The sequence below is a fragment of the Callorhinchus milii genome, unplaced genomic scaffold, assembly GCF_018977255.1.
Source record: "Callorhinchus milii isolate IMCB2004 unplaced genomic scaffold, IMCB_Cmil_1.0 Scaffold28, whole genome shotgun sequence".
NCBI lineage: Eukaryota > Metazoa > Chordata > Chondrichthyes > Chimaeriformes > Callorhinchidae > Callorhinchus > Callorhinchus milii.
This window is the reverse complement of record NW_024704769.1, coordinates 692,550-708,374: the sequence shown is the minus strand read 5'-3', so window position 1 is coordinate 708,374 and position 15,825 is coordinate 692,550. Positions and strand designations below refer to the sequence as shown.

The 15,825-nt window shown below is 48.6% G+C and overlaps 1 protein-coding gene across 1 annotated transcript in view; it reads left to right on the top strand.

Moving 5' to 3' along the window:
- The window catches only part of LOC103189746 (ankyrin-1), a 125,524-nt gene that overhangs the window by 34,825 nt on the left and 74,874 nt on the right, over positions 1-15,825 (top strand). Inside the window, exon 2 of the mRNA XM_042344589.1 lies at positions 10,841-10,942. Coding sequence (XP_042200523.1) covers positions 10,841-10,942 — 102 coding nt within the window. The remainder of the gene's footprint in view (positions 1-10,840; positions 10,943-15,825) is intronic.

Here is a 15,825-nt window from a genome sequence, read left to right as displayed (position 1 = left end):
TAACTTCCTGACTTGTGTATTCTATGCCCCTATTTATAAAGCCTCGTATCCCGGATGCTCTTTAACAGCTTTATCTTCCTGTCCGGCCACCTTGAAAGATTTCCTTATATGACCCCCAGGTCTCTCTGTTCCTTCACCCCCTTTAAGATTGTACCATCAGCTCATATTGCTCCTCATTCTTCCTCCAAAATGCTTCACTTTGCATTTCTCCACATTAAACTTCATCTGCCCCGTGTCGGCCCATTTTACCAGTCTGTCTATGTCCTCTTGCAGTCTGCTGCTATCCTCCTCACTGTTTACTACTTTTCCATCTTAGTATCATCTGCAAACTTGGAAATTGTACCTATACCCAAGTCCAAGTCAATGCAAGGATTATTATTATTATGACACTCGAGTGAAACAATCGTATACAAGTTGCTCCCATGAAGGTGTAGGTGAGAACAAGCTACTCACTCAGCGTAAGGCGACACAGAGATTGATGGCCTTTCTCTGATCAGACGTGTTGTGTTAGCACAAGGTGATTGCGCGTGCAGGAGGGAGGGAGAGATCAGACTGAATCCTGGAGACGATTTTGAAACGTGTCTTGAATCTGGTTTCAGTCAATAGACTGTGACTGTCTGTGAGAACATCAGAGAACAAGCTCCACGCAGAGAGCAGGCCAGCTCAGTGCTGCTGCTGTATCGTGTGCTGCCAGTACTGGAGTCCTGGAGCTCAGTACTCAGAGCGCCTGACTCGCAAGCTAAAGGACCAGGTTTGATTCCCGGGCAGGGGCAAAACGTTAGATAAGTTTCCTTACTCCACACATGCACCTCTGTTTACCAACAGTCAGTAGGAACCCGATTGTTAGTCAGTCGATTGACGGATTGTTTTTCCGGGGGTAATAATCCCTTCAAAAATAATAATGATTTGGTCAATCAATCCACAACTGTTTGTGGGGACGCTGCTGTGTGCAATTGGTTGCCGTGTTTCACCCACAAAATACACACTTTACAGTATATTCCGTGAAGCGCTTTGAGACGTCTCGAAGACATGATGAGGCGCTATATCAAATGCAAGGAGTATTATTATATACTAGTATATATTATATCCTGGTGTGACTTCCCAGGGTATTGGGCTGGTACAGAGGTTCTAACCTCCTAACATTGCTTGTCACTGATTTATGACACTGTGTAGCTGGGTTGCTTTGAGTGTCTCTCACTCAACACTTGAATCCACATCAGTTTTTCTTCCCCAATGAGTTTTGCTTTCCCTTTATCTTTCTCTCTTTTTTCAGCTTTAAACATGGTTCTTTGTGACCACGCTTCACAAAAGCAAATCGTTCTCAGTGAAGTTGGGAAACAGTAGTAATGATAATAATAATCTTTGCATTTGATACAACGCCTTTTCATGTCATTGAGACGTCTAAGATGCTTCACAGAATAAACTGTAAATAAATGACCTGGTTGTTAGTTGATTGGCGGATCGCTTTTCCGGGGGGAATAATCCCTTCAAAATTACATTTCAAAAGATAACAATTGGGTCACTCAATCCACAACTGTTTAGGTGCAATTGGCTGCTGTGCTTCGCCCACAAAACACAGTCAATTCACTTTATGGTATATTCTGTGAAACACCTTGAGACGTCTTGAAGACGTGATAAGGAACTTTATCAAATGCGAGGATTATTATTATCAATTACTGTCTCTGAATTTGCTGTTCCTGGAGGCTGGAGAATGTAATAACTTTAAAGAGATCTCAGGGAGACAACGATATCAATGGCCAAGCTGTGTGTGGGTTTAGCTGGTTAGACTCCAGCAGTTACCCCAACGCACACTCTGGGCTCCACCAAGCCTTGGGTCTTGCCAACCTGAGCCTAATACTTTCCAGAATTAGGTAAACTGGATACCTCCCTCCAGAGAGAGAGAGCGCATTCCATTCCAATACTCTATCTCTGGGATTTCCATGTGTAGTTGGGATGCCTGGAATTCTCAGCTCGGGTTTGGAGACTCTTAAGCAACGGCGATGGGTTCCTACATGTGTCAGACATCTGAGCAAAAAAAAATAATGGTTCGGTTGAACAGTAATAAGATTTATTTAGGTTGAATTCTAAACGTTATACAGCCCGGGTTGATGCGCAGGGAGAGAGCGTAACCTGCCCGGATTAGCGCGGTGAACTGCACCTTAGTGCGTCTCGGAATCTGCCGATGTGAGATAACAGGAGGGCAGGTGTTCCCATTGCACTACCCACAGCTCTGCAAACGCTCTGTCTCGTTTCGGTTCAATGAGGGTCCGTATAGACCCGTCCACTCCCTCCGCAGACCTTCAACCTCTCTGCCCCCACCCTCTGGAACTCCATCCCACACAGTCCCTTTCACCTCGTCCCCTCCCTTGCCTCCTCCAAGGCCCGTCTCAAGACCCTCCTCTTCGACTGGGCCTTTGGTTACCCTCCTACCCCCACCCTCTATGCCCTCCACCCAACCATCCTGATCCCAACCTGCAGCTCGGGTGCAAATCCCTGACTGTCAGCACAGTCCAGCGGGATGTCCTCCCGACGTGAAAGGCGCTGTGTAAATGTCATGTGTGGTTGTTGTAAACTCCTGATAGCTCAAACCCAGATTAACTAGTCACTAGTACTCTGGTCATCAGGTTGTCAGTATCCTAGACACATTTATTGATCTTAATAATAAAAATAATAATAATCCTTGCATTTGATATAGCGCTTTTCACGTCGGGAGGACGTCCCAAAGCGCTTCACAGAACATACTGCAAAGTGAATTGACTGTATATTTGTGGGCGAACGCGGCAGCCAATTGCGCACAGCAATGTCCCACAAACAGTCGTAGATTGAAAATGATCAATTTATTATTGTTTTGGGTTTTTGAAGGGATTATTATTAGGCTCTGTGTGGAGTAAGGAAACTTGCCCAAGGTTTCGCCCTCTGCCTGGAATTGAACTCAGGTCTCTCACTTGCAAAGCGAGTGCTCTAACCACTGAGCTACAGGACTCCATCTTTATACATAAACCCAACCCACCACTCAGAGTGATGAGTTAGGCATTCGAGGATAGTCAGAGTGTTGGGGCAGTTAGCCACCCAAACTGAGCAGGAATAAACACAGTGAAGCACACACACGCGCACACACTCACAGTGACAAGGCAAATCTCCCCCCTTGCTGATAAAGCCGGGTCTGGTGTAAACAGATTAGACACTCACCCCACACTCAAGACATCAGAGAGCGAGAGAAAGAGAGAGCTCCCGTTCCTCCAGAGCCTGAATGAATCCTATTAGCGACTGAAATGCCTTTCAAACTCTTCAGAAAAGTGAGTACAAGCCTTGCTGGTCTCAATGGGAATAAGTGTGGGTCTTCAGTGAATAATTCGCCTGATATTAATAATCCCGGCATTTGATACAGCGCCTTATCACGTCTTTGAGACATCTCAAAGCGCTTCACAGGATACACTGTAAAGTGAATCGATTGTGTATTTTGTGGGAGAAACGCGGCGGCCAATTTCGCATCGCAGCGTCCCCACAAACAGCCGTGGGTTGAGCGAACGACTTTATTTGGAGCATTGTTGGCCAGGACACCAGGAGAGAGAGAGAAACTCCCTTCTCTTTTCAAATAGGACTGCGGGATCTTTAACATTCACCTGAACAGGCAGACGGGAGCTCGGTTTAACGTCTCATCTGCAGGACGGCACCTAAAAAAGAATAGCTACAGGGGTTTGAGGAGGGGCATGGGGGGGTGCGGGGAGGATGGGTAAATGGAGCTGAAAGGATTGCTCTAAACAGAGCAACACACTCACGGTGGGCTGAGTGACTCAGCTGTTCTATGGTTCTATGAGTCCCGTAGCTCAGTGGTTAGAGCACTCGCCTTGCAAGCGAGAGGACCTGTGTTCGATTTCCGGGCAGGGCGAAACGTTGGGCAGGTTTCCTTACTCCACACATCTATATTCCTCAGGGCTCTGTCCTGGTCTCCTCTTCAATATCTACATGTTCCCTCTTGGTGACATCATCCGCAGACATGGGGTCAACTTCCACATGTATGCGGATGACACCCAACTCTACCTCTCTGCCTCCACCCTCAACTCCAGGGCCACTCTGTCCTCATAGATTGTCTGTCGGACTTCAAGTCCTAGATGAGAGCCTACTTTCTAAAGTTGAATGTCAACAAGACCGAGGCTCTCCTGATATTCTGTGAAGCGTTTGAGACGTCTGAACAACGTGATAAGGCGCTATATCAAATGCAAGGATTATTATTATGTGATGTGAACAGTCAGTGTTGTGTGTGTGCGGGACTGAGAATGGTTTGCTGCAGGAGTTTAGGATTTGGAAAGGGGGGAATGGGGGGAGGGGCGGGAATTAATAACCGCAACAGATTACCAGAAAGGGTTGGGTCACCGGGTGCCTTAGTGTGAAGGCATTTTGTGGAAGGATGTAGCTCAGTGGTTAACACACTTGCCTCGCAAGCGAGAGGACCTAGGTTCGATTCCCGGGCGGGCAGGGGGAAATGTTGGGCAGATTTCCTTACTCCACACGTTTCTGTTTACCCAGCCGTAAGTAGGAACCTGGTTGTAAGTCGATTATCAGATCGCTTTTCAGGAGGTAATAATTCTTTCAAATGCTGTGCGCAATTGACTGCCACGTTTTGCCCACAAAACAAACAGTAATTCACTTTACAGTGTATCCTGTGAAGCGCTTTGAGACGTCTCGAAGACATGATAAGGCGCTGTATCAAATGTAAGGATTATTTTTATATCAAATAAACCAAAGTGTCTTCTTCGCCTCAATCTCCAAATTTCGAGACTCTAGTGTCTCACTATGATTGGTGCTCTCACTAAACGAAGACACGCCTGACGGCAGCCCAGCCCGGCCCGGCTCATCGGCAGCACCTGGAAGGGCCGACCAGTCTCTGGGGGCAGGGAATCCTCCCCCTCAGCTCCTGTTAACCCCACAGCCAAAGCCCTAACTAACTAACTAACTAACGGTGAGGGGGGTCCGAGCTGGACAAGCAGCGGGAAAGTTTGGCCAGACAGTGACATCAATGGCCGAGCTGTGTGTGGGTTTAGCTGGTTAGACTCCAGCAGTAACCCCAACGCACACTCTGGGCTCCCCCCCCCCCACCACGCAAGCCCTGACTCTTGACATCCTGCGCCTAATACTCTCCGGAATTAGGTAAACAGAATACATCCCTCCAGGGAGAGAGAAAGAGAGAGAGAGAGCGCATTCCATTCCAACACTCTATCTCTGGGATTTCCATGTGTAGTTGGGATGCCTGGAATTCTCAGCTCGGGTTTGGAGACTCTTAAGCAGCGGTGATGGATTTCCACACGTGTCAGATACCCGGTTGACTCCCCCCCCAAAAAAGTTTTAGTTCCAAATTCCTCCCCTGTCCTCCCCCCTCCCACATCCCCTCCTCTCGGCAGTGGTCAGTGACACCAGACACCTTCATCTCTCTCTCTCTCTCTCCCTGCCTGGAGCCAAGCCAGAGGAACATTCCCGAGGTGAGAGGACAGCGTTTTGACAGACGGAGATCGCTCAAGCCAGCCGAGGGGAGGGGGTAGAGGGACAGAAAGTTTCCCAACTCTTCGCCAAGTTCCCGGGGTGTCTCCTGCACTGGAATCTGGCCAAGGCAACTGTGTTGCTGCCACAGTCCCCAGTCTCTTGTGACACAAGCAGCGGCTGTGTTTAAGCCAGCGACGAGCCGAGCCTGAGATAGCCAAACCGTCTGGGCGACGGGAGAGGCAGGAGTGAGCTCGAGAACCCCAGCCCTCCTCCTCGCTGGTATTTTTAGCCAGGTTGCGATGCGAGGGGGAATAGCTCGCTCACTTGGCAGCTATTTAAAAAAGGACCGAGCGGGGAGGGAAGGAGGGAGGGAGGGAGTCAGTGCGACCAGTGTCAGGTTTCCTCTGTTGAGACGGCAGTGAATGGCGTTGTGGGACGAGGCTGGAGCTGGGGCTGGGGCTGGGACAGACAAACCACGCAGAGTGAGTAAACCCATATGAATGAAACGCAACTCATGGAAGCTTCTTTATGCCGTCCGGTCTCTCTCTCTCTCTAACTCTTTCTCTCTCACACTCTCTCTCTCGCTCTGTGTGTGTTGTGCTGAGCTGAACCGACACGTTGCACTTGCCGTGTCCTACGCTGTTTTTACGCTCGAAATGACTGTGTCAAACACCATGTCGGGGGCACCTGATGCTCACTCCAGCTCAGGTGCTTGTTTCACATTCAATTGGGAGAGGAAAAGGCATCTTGCCAGAGGCCGAGTTAATATTCATTTGAAGAATGACAGTGGTCCAAAAGATTTATCAGGAGTGAAGATCACAGCTCCTATTCCTATTCCAGTGATATAGCCTTCAGTCCCAAAACGAGTGATAAATCACAGCTTTGTTTCCAAGCCTGATTATCATTTTCTTCTGCTTAACCTTCAGCTTCTCTGTGTCTTTCTTACAATCTGTCTCTCCCCCTCTCTCTCATTCTCTCGCTTTGCCTTTGCATCTCTAATAATCCCTTCAAAAAACTAAAATAATAATCCTTTGGTCACTCAATCCCACGACTGTTTGTGGGGAACGCTGCTGTGCGCAATTGGCTGCTGCGTTTCGCTCACAAAATACACAGTCACTACACTTTACAGAAGATTCTGCAAAGCGCTTTGAGATGTCTTGACAACGTGAATAAGGCGCTGTATCAAATGCAAGGATTATTATTTCCTCTTTTATCCCTCGCTTTTTATAATATATAATCATAATAATATAATAATAATCCTTTAGCACCGTATCACCTCGTTGAATCGGCTCAAAGTGCTTCACAGGATATACTGTAAAGTGTTGTGACTGTATATTTTGTAGGCTCTTCCCTCCATTCCTGTGTGAATATAGTAACACTCTGTGACTAGATATGAGGCTCTTGTGCATGTTAGACAACACTCTGGGTGGTATTTTAGCTGTTTGGTGTTATCTTGCTGAGTGGTTAGTGATTTTGCTCAACACTTTGGTCACACAATGGCTCCCTTCTGAAGGTTGGTCTGTGCCTATTTGGCCCAGTGTTATGGCTTGACCAGTTTGGTGACCTATTCTCGGCAGTGTTTCAGGGCAGGGTTTACTTACCTTACCTTAGGCAAGTTTCCTTACTACACACACACACGTACCTCTGTTTACTTAGTAGGAACCCGGCTGTTAGTCGAATGGCAGATCGCTTTTCCGAGAGTAACAATTGTTTTGAAATAAAATTTAAAAAATAATAATTTGGTCACTTCAGTCCGCGACGGTTTGTGGGACACTACTGTGCGCAATTGGCTGCCGTGCTTCACTTTACAGTATATTCTGTGAAGCGCTTTGAGGCGTCTCAACTATATGATAAGGTGCTATATCAAATGTAAGGATTATTATTGTTGCTATTATTAAACATCGAAATCCCCCAAATATAGTTTGGAATGGAATGCTCTCTCTCTCTCTCTCTCTCTCTCTCTCCCTGGAGAGACGCCCCCTGCTTAACTAATTCCGGAAAGTATTAGGCGCAGGTTGGCAAAGCCAAGGCTTGTTGTGGGGGAGACCAGAGTGTGCGTTGGGGTAACTGCTGGAGTCTATCCAGCTAAACCTATATAGCTTGGCCATTGATATCACTGTCTGGCCAAGCTTTCCCACTGCTTGTCCAGCCAGGACTTCCCTATCCTTTAGTTAGTTAGGGCTTTGGCTTGTGGGGTTAACAGGAGCTGAGGGGGAGGATTCCCAGGATAGCTAACCAGGCTGTGCAGAATGTTCAGAGGCTGCAATCCTAGGCTGTCGCTGCTAAAACAGCTGTCAGGAATTTAATTGTGTGGGTATCAGGATACAGAGGCTGATTTCTAGTGTTGGGATATTTTTTTCCCAGACGTTTCCGTCCGCCTATTTGCCCGTAGTTTTAAATATCGTTTCCTGCTCGTGTGATGAAGCTCAGGGGGACAGAATATCATGTGGACGGAAAGACAAGGGGGTGTGCGTGTCAGAAGATGCTCCAGTGCATTGCCGGGGGAGGGTGGGGCGAGGGAGGCGGGGAGAGAATGCCACATTATTGGAGACCCCGTCCTTCAATTGAGACACTTAAACCAGGTCTGTTCAGGTAGATGTTATGTTAAAGATCCCGCAGTTTCTATCGGAAAAGAGAAGAGAGTTTCCGCCCCAGTTTGGCCAACAATCCCTCTCCAGTTCAACAACAACATCAACAAATGAATTTACACGGAGCCTTTCACATCGAGAAGACGTCCCAAGCCTCAGGACAGTCAGGGATTAGGACCCAAGCTGGGAGTTGGGATCAGGAGAGGGTGGAGGGTGGGGGTAGGAGGGTGACTGAAGGCGCGGTCGAAGAGGAGGGTCTTCAAGACGGGCCTTGAAGGAGGCGAGGAAGGGGGCGAGGTGGAGGGACTGTGGGAATGGAGTTCCAAAGGATGGGGCCAGAGAGGTTGAAGGTCTGAGCGCCGATGGTGGCCAGAGCCCCTGAGCGGAGGGAGTGGACAGGTCTATACAGATTATTGAACTCTAATCCTCGTTCATTTGTTTAATGATTATTTACGGGACTTTGATGCCCACAAACTGTCTACCTAGGAATACACAGTCACTACACTGATCAGCGGTTTCCTTGTAAAAAGCCACACAGGATGTTTCGATGTTACAGGCGGCTGTTATCACATGTAGCGGGAGCTGGTTGTGTCAGCGTGGCTCTTTGTGAAAGGTCACCGTCTAAACCAAGTGCCAAGTAACACCGGATTTCCTGAGTTCAGGAAATATCGTGTGTAAATGCGACCCTGATTCCTTTCGTCTGTGAAATATGAGCCGTCGATCTGAAAAAGTGTAGCCGCGCATTCCTGCTGTCAACACTGCGACTGTGACACACCTAATGATAGCTCCTTCGACACTGTCCGTGCCCAGGAACAAGGCAGAGACGCAAACACAGGCCCATAGATAAACAACAATAATAATTTGGTCACTTCAATCCACGACTGTTTGTGGGGACGCTGCTGTGCGCAATTGGCTGCCGCGTTTCACCCACAAAGTGCACAGTTAATTCACTTTACAGTATATTCTGTGAAGCTCTATGGGACATCTCAATGATGTGATAAGGTGCTGTATCAAATGCAAGGATTATTATTGTCACTGCACTTCAGTGTGTCAGATCACTGCGTGCAGCGAGTTGAGACATTAGATGAGATGAGTTGCCAGATCAAAGGGATTTGAGCTGCCACACCAGCCCTGACACAATAAGTCCAGAGGCGAGGAATGAGATCAGCGTAAAGTGCTTCAGAAATGATTATAACAATAATAATACTCCTCGCAGTTGATAAAGCGCCTTACCACATCTTCAAGACGTCTCAAAGCGCTTCACAGAATATACAGTGAAGTGAATCGACTGTATATTTTGTGGGTGAAACGTGGCAGCCAATTGGCACAGCAGCGTCCCACAAACAGTCGTGGATTGAAGTGACCAATTATATTTTTTTGAAGGGATTATTACCCACAGAAAGGCCATCCGCCAATCGACTGACAACCGGGTTCCTACTGATTGCTGGTAAACAGAGGTGTGTGTGTGTGGTGTAAGGAAACTTGCCCAACCTGACCCGCCCGGGAATCGAACCCAGGTCCTCTCGCTTGCGAGGCGAAGGCTTTAACCACTGAGCCTCAGGACTCTTTAATGGGCCCCTTTTCTGTGCTGTAATGTACACAAGTGTTGGGTAACTCAGTGCTCAGGCCTTCTCTTGTCGAAAACAAAGTCAGTGAGGGAGAGACGGAGGGAGAGGGGGAAGGCGAGCGGGGGGCAGTGGGGAGGGTGGAGGGAGTGACTGAGTGGGAGAGGGAGTAAGTGAGTGGGCGGGCGGGAGGGAGAAGGGGAGGGAGGGAGAGCTGCTTTAAGGACCTCTCTCACAGGGCTGGCTGACCCTGCAGTGATATTGCAGGCTTCACGTCACTGATCCATCCCCGGTGTTGCTGCGTACAGCAGGTGCAGTGTAGTATTGATCTATCGTTTCACACAGTCTGCTCTGCTGTCTAACGCTCACACACAGGGAATAATAATCATAGCTGCATTTGACCCAGGGCTTCATCACGTCTTCAAGACGTCTCAAAGCGCTTCACAGGATACACTATAAAGTGTAGTGACTGTATATTTTGTGGACGAAACGCAGCAGCCAATTGCGCCCAGCAGTGTCCCCACAAACAGTCGTGGAGTAACCCAACCCTAACCCAAATTATTATTATTTATTTTTGAAGGGATTATTAACCCCCAGAAAACGAGATCCTCCAATCAACTAACAACCGGGTTCCTACTTACTGCTGGTAAACAGAGGCGTGTTTGTGGAGAAAGGAAATTTGCCCAATGTTTTGCCCTGACTTGGGAGCCGAGAGCTCTAACCACTGAGCTACAGGGCTGCGCATTACGATATATACACAATTTTTTGCGGGAAGGGATCATTACCTCCAGAAAGCCATCCGCCAAATTGACTAACGACCGGGTTCCTACTTACTGCTGGTAAATAGTCACTTGGACTAAGGAAATTTGCCTAAGGATTCAGCAAGCTGTGAGGATGTGAGTGTGTGTGTTTGTTTGTGTGTGTGTGAGATGCAGTGTGTGTGTGTGAGATGCAGTGTGTGTGTGTGAGATGCAGTGTGTGAGATGCAGTATGTGTGTGAGATGCAGTGTGTGTGTTTGTGTGTGAGATGTTGGGGGATGGGGTTGGAACGAGATTGACCAAAAAAAAAGGTGTTAGCCTGGATCAAGCTGGTCAGTGGATGACATCTGCTACCTCGAGACACTTCATCATATTGTGGTTGCGTTGCCAAGCTCCATGTGTGCCATGGACTTTTGGAGATTTACCACTCTCTCTCTCTCTTTCTCTCAGGCCGACGCCACTACCAGTTTCCTCAGAGCCGCACGATCTGGTAACTTGGACAAACTCCTGGACCAGCTGAAGGAAGGGGCGGACATCAACACGTGCAATCAGGTCAGTGCGTCACACACCCAGACCCTGCGACTGACTGATTAATGCTGCGCGTTTGGTACAGGGAGGGGCGCAGATAACACTGGGTGCAGTCACACGCAGGGCAGGGTACAGAGATACTCCCAATCAGGGAGCCACAGCTGTAATGGCTGGGGGAGGGGAGGCTGTTATATCAGAGGCAAATGGTGCCTGTTTACTGGGCAGTTTTGGATGGACTCGCACACAGTTACAGGGAGAACCGTCAACAGATCTTTTAATAGGGAGTTTTGGAGGAGCTTTTTTATAATGGTTCCTCAAGCATTGTTGGACGGTAATGAGATTTATTTAGGTTGAATTCTAAACGTTATAAAGCCCGGGTTGATGCGCAGGGAGAGAGCGTAACCTGCCCGGCTTAGCGCGGTGAACTGCACCTTAGTGCGTCTCAGAATCTGCCGATGTGAGATAATAGGAAGGCAAGTGTTCCCATTGCACCACCCACAGCTCTGCAAACGCTCTTGTCTCGTTTGGGTTCAATGCGGGTCCGTAAAGACCTGTCCACTCCCTCCACTCAGGGGCTCTGGCCACCATCGGTGCTCAGGTCTTCAACCTCCCTGCACCCCACCCTCTGGAACTCCATCCCACAGTCCCTTTCGCCTCGTTCTCTCCCTTGGCTCCCCCAAGGCCCGTCTCAAAACCTTCTTCAACCGGGCCTTCGGTCACCCCAACCTCCCCGCCCTCCACCCACCCCCTCCTGATCCCAACCCCCAGCTCGGGTTCAAATCGCTGACTGTCCAGCACCTTGGGATGTCCTCCCGACATGAAAGGCCTGTGAAATATAATGTGTGTTGCTGGAATGCGTGTGATCCTGTGCAGCACTGAGGAGCATCTCATTGGCACTCATTGGGTCTCATCAATCTACATGCCTCTCTCCTCTCTACACAGAATATACTGGGAAGTGGATTGACTGTATATGTTGTGCAAACCTGAACCAATCTATTTTGGTTGTAAGCTGCCCCCACTTAATTCAGCGAAGGTCGAGAGCATCAGATCATTTTTTAAGCTAATCAATAATTGTTTGAGAGCGCAGCCATTCAATGATTGAATTAGAATTCAGTCATTCTAAAGTTTACAGTTTGGCCAAAGGACGACAACTGCTCTGCTCAACCAACAACAACAAAAATTAAATTTGTAAAGTGCCTTTCACATCGGGAGGCCGTCCCAAGGCGCTGGACAGACAGAGTTTCGGACCCGAGCTGGGGGTCGGGTTTGGGAGGGTGGAGGGCAGGGGACGAGGGAGATCAAAGGCACGGTCGAAGAGGAGGGTCTTGAGGTGGGTCTTGAAGGTGGCGAGGGAGGGGTCGAGGGGGAGGGACTGTGGGATGGATTTCCAGAGCGTGGGGGCAGAGTGGCGGAAGGCCCACCCGCTAATAGTGGGGCGAGTGAGGCGGAGACGTGAAGCAGCCTGGAGCCCGCTGAGCAGAGGGAGCGGGCAGGATGGAAGGGGTTTAGGAGTCATAGAGGTAGGGGGTGAGCAAGACCATGGAGGGCTTTGAGGGCTTTGAAGGTGAGGACCAGTGAACTTGAACTGTATCCTGTGTGTGATGGGGAGCCAGTGGAGTCGGGCGAGCATGGGGCGATAGGGTCACGGAGCCGGGTGCGGGAGAGGATATGGGCTAATGTTGGATAATCTGCAGCCCGCGTTTAACTTGCGATCCAAGACAGTGTATGTACCTCAATATTATGCTTCCAGGCACCACCCCTCCCTGAGGTAGTATTGAGTACGGAATATCTGTTCCGTAGTGGTTAGACCACACGCCTCGCGAGAGGACCTGGGTTCGATTCCCGGGCGGGGTGAAACCTTAAGTCAATATTCACTTCACTGTTTATTCTGTTTTGATGCTTTGAGACGTCTAAAAGACATGAACAGTGCTATATTAAATGCAAGGATTATTATTATTATCTTCGCTTCTTAGGCATTTTTATCCTTTAAGATTAAGAAAATGTGCTATTGAACTCGTTAGCGTCCTTTGTTCACATATTTGCACACATATCCTTTTGGGAGGACGTCTTATTGGGAGGACTCGTGCTGGGAGAACTCCTTGTTGGAATCCATACGTGTATGATGAGCCTGTTTAGGTCACAATAGGAGACCCCCGAAAAAAAATATGCCCGTGACACTCCCCCTTGCAAGACCGTTCCGATGAGGTATAAATCACGTCTCTACGTTGATCGGTTATTGTGTTATTGGCAAACACACAGACAGGCAATTTGTCTTTATTGTTGTTGTTATTATGAATTCTCTGTGAGTTGCTCTGTGAGATGTTATAGGCACTGCATCAAACACAAGGATTGTTACAATGCCAGGCCTGGCATTGAGGCACTGGACTTAGCTGTGAGTCCCTCTGGAGCGAGAGAGCGTATTGCTTGTCCTGTTGTGTGCAGGCTGTGCTGTGTGCGTGTTTCATTACAGCTCTGACACACGTACCTCTTAGACACGTTGCAGCGATGCTCTATTTGATGCTTGTCTCTGGCAGTAGCTCGAGTTCAGTGAATTTTTATATTTTTATTTGAATACAGTCAGGGAATTGGACCCGTGCTGGGGCTTGGGATCAGGAGGAGGTGGAGGGCGGGGAGGGTGGGGGTAGGTGGGTGACCGAAGGCGCGGTCGAAGAGGAGGGTCTTGAGACGGCCCATGAATGAGGCAAGGGAGGGAAAGAGGCAAAGGGACTGTGGGATGGAGTCCCAAAGGGTGTGGCGGTGGGGGCAGAGAGCGTAAAGGCCTGTCCATCGATGGTGGGGTGGGCCAGGCAAAGGGCATGGAGCAGGCCGGAGCCCGCTGAGCAGAGGGAGCGGACTGATCTCTATGGAGTTAGCAGGTCACAGAGATAGGGAGGAGCAAAGGCCGTGGTTGGCATTCAAGGTACGGTCACCGTAATAGTAATAATAAAAATCCTCGCCTTTGATATGGCATCTCATCACCTCATTGAGACGTCTCAAAGAGCTTCACAGAACATATTGTGCAATGAATTGATTGTATATTTTGTGGACAAAACGCGGCAGCCAATTGCGCACAGCAGCGTCCCACAAACAGTCGTGGATTTTTTTTTGAGGGGATTATTAGCCAGTACACCTCAGGATTCCACAGTGTATAATATAATAATATTATTATTGCCTTTTGTGCTTGAGGAGGCAGTAAAGTGATTTATTTATTTATTTATTTGGGAGTCCTGTAGTTCAGCACTCGCCTCGCAAGCGAAAAGACCCGCTTCTGTTTACCCAAGAGTAAATTGGGACTCGCTTGTTAGTCGTGGGGATCGCTTTCCAGGGGAAATAATCCCTTGAAAATATCTTTTTTATATTATAATTGCTCACTCAGTCCACGACTGTTTGTGGGACGCTGCTGTGCGCAATTGGCTCCCACATTTCACCCTCAAAATATACAGTTAATTCTCTTTACAGTTTTTCCTGCAAATCGTTTTGAGATGTCTTGACAACATGATAAGGCGCTACATCAAATGCAAGGATTATTATTATATTTTTATTAATTATTATCAAAGTCGTGGGAGAAGAAGGCTTGGTTGGTGGCGGTGGGAGATGTGCGATAGGAAAAGAGAAAAGCACAGGCTGGAACTGATGAACTGTAGAGCTTCTGAACATAACCTCAGCCTTGCCTCCTGCCTCTCCTCGAGAACTTACAGAAATGTGGAACCCGTCACAAGGAACGCCAACTGATGCCAATCCCCGCCCGAGCCACAATCATCCAGACTAACCTGGCAGCAGGTTAGATGGTAAATTTTGGTCTAAGATCAGAGGAATATCAGACCCTTGAGAAAGGTCCAACCTCATATGTCCTGTATTGATTAAGGTGGGATGTATGTGGTCAGACCTATCCCAGAGGTCATGTATTCTTGCATGCCAGGACCCGAATGTGCCACCTGACTGTATCCCAGCATTGCCCTCACTGGGAATGACTCCATAGGGAATACACTCCTCCCGAGACAACAGCAACAACAACAAATTACATTTGTACAGCGCCTTCCATGTCAGGAGGCAGGATTGGATTCTCACAGGTCTCTCCTCTCGTCCCCTCGGGTCTTCAAGGGTGGCTCAGCAACCTTGTCTCGTCTCTCAACCCCCCCTCCCCTGCCGCCCGCAATGCCAAGGGAGCACATCACGTCCTGCCTCACCCCTCAGGAGTCCTGTAGTGTAATGGCTAGTGTGCTCGCCTCGCAAGCGAAAGGACACAGGTTCGATTCCCCAGACATCTCAAAGCGCACTTCACAGGAGATACCGTCAAGTGAATCGTGGAGTCCTGTAGCTACAACAACAAAATGACATTTCTAATAGCTCCTTTCACGTCGGAAGGACGTCCCAAGGTGCTTAGTGGCTCATAGGTCACTTGCCTCGCAAGCGAGAGACCTGGGATCGATTCCCGGGCAGAGCGAAATCTTTGGCAAGTCTCTTTACTCTAGGAACCCGGTTGTAAGTCGATTGGCAGATCACGTTTCCGTGGGTAATAATCCCTTTTTAAAAAAAATTGCTCACTCAGTCCACAGCTGTTTGTGGGACGCTGCTGTGTTCAATTGGCTGCCATGTTTCGCCCACAAAATATACAGTCGATTTACTTTACAGTGTATCCCGTGAAGACGTCTCGAAGACGTGATAAGGCACTGTCTGAAATGCAAGTGTTATTGTAATTGACTGTGTATTTTATGGGCGAAGCACAGCAGCACAAATTGCGCACAGCATTGAGAAGCCAGGAATATCAGGCTTATCGACGTATTCAGGCAGCAGGTGAGAGAGGTTGCGGAGAGAGGGACTTCAAGCTCAGCATCTGTGCATTGAAGGACACCCGTTTAATGGAGCCATCAGCTGGCTGTCGGGAGAGATTATTCTGCCACTTGTCC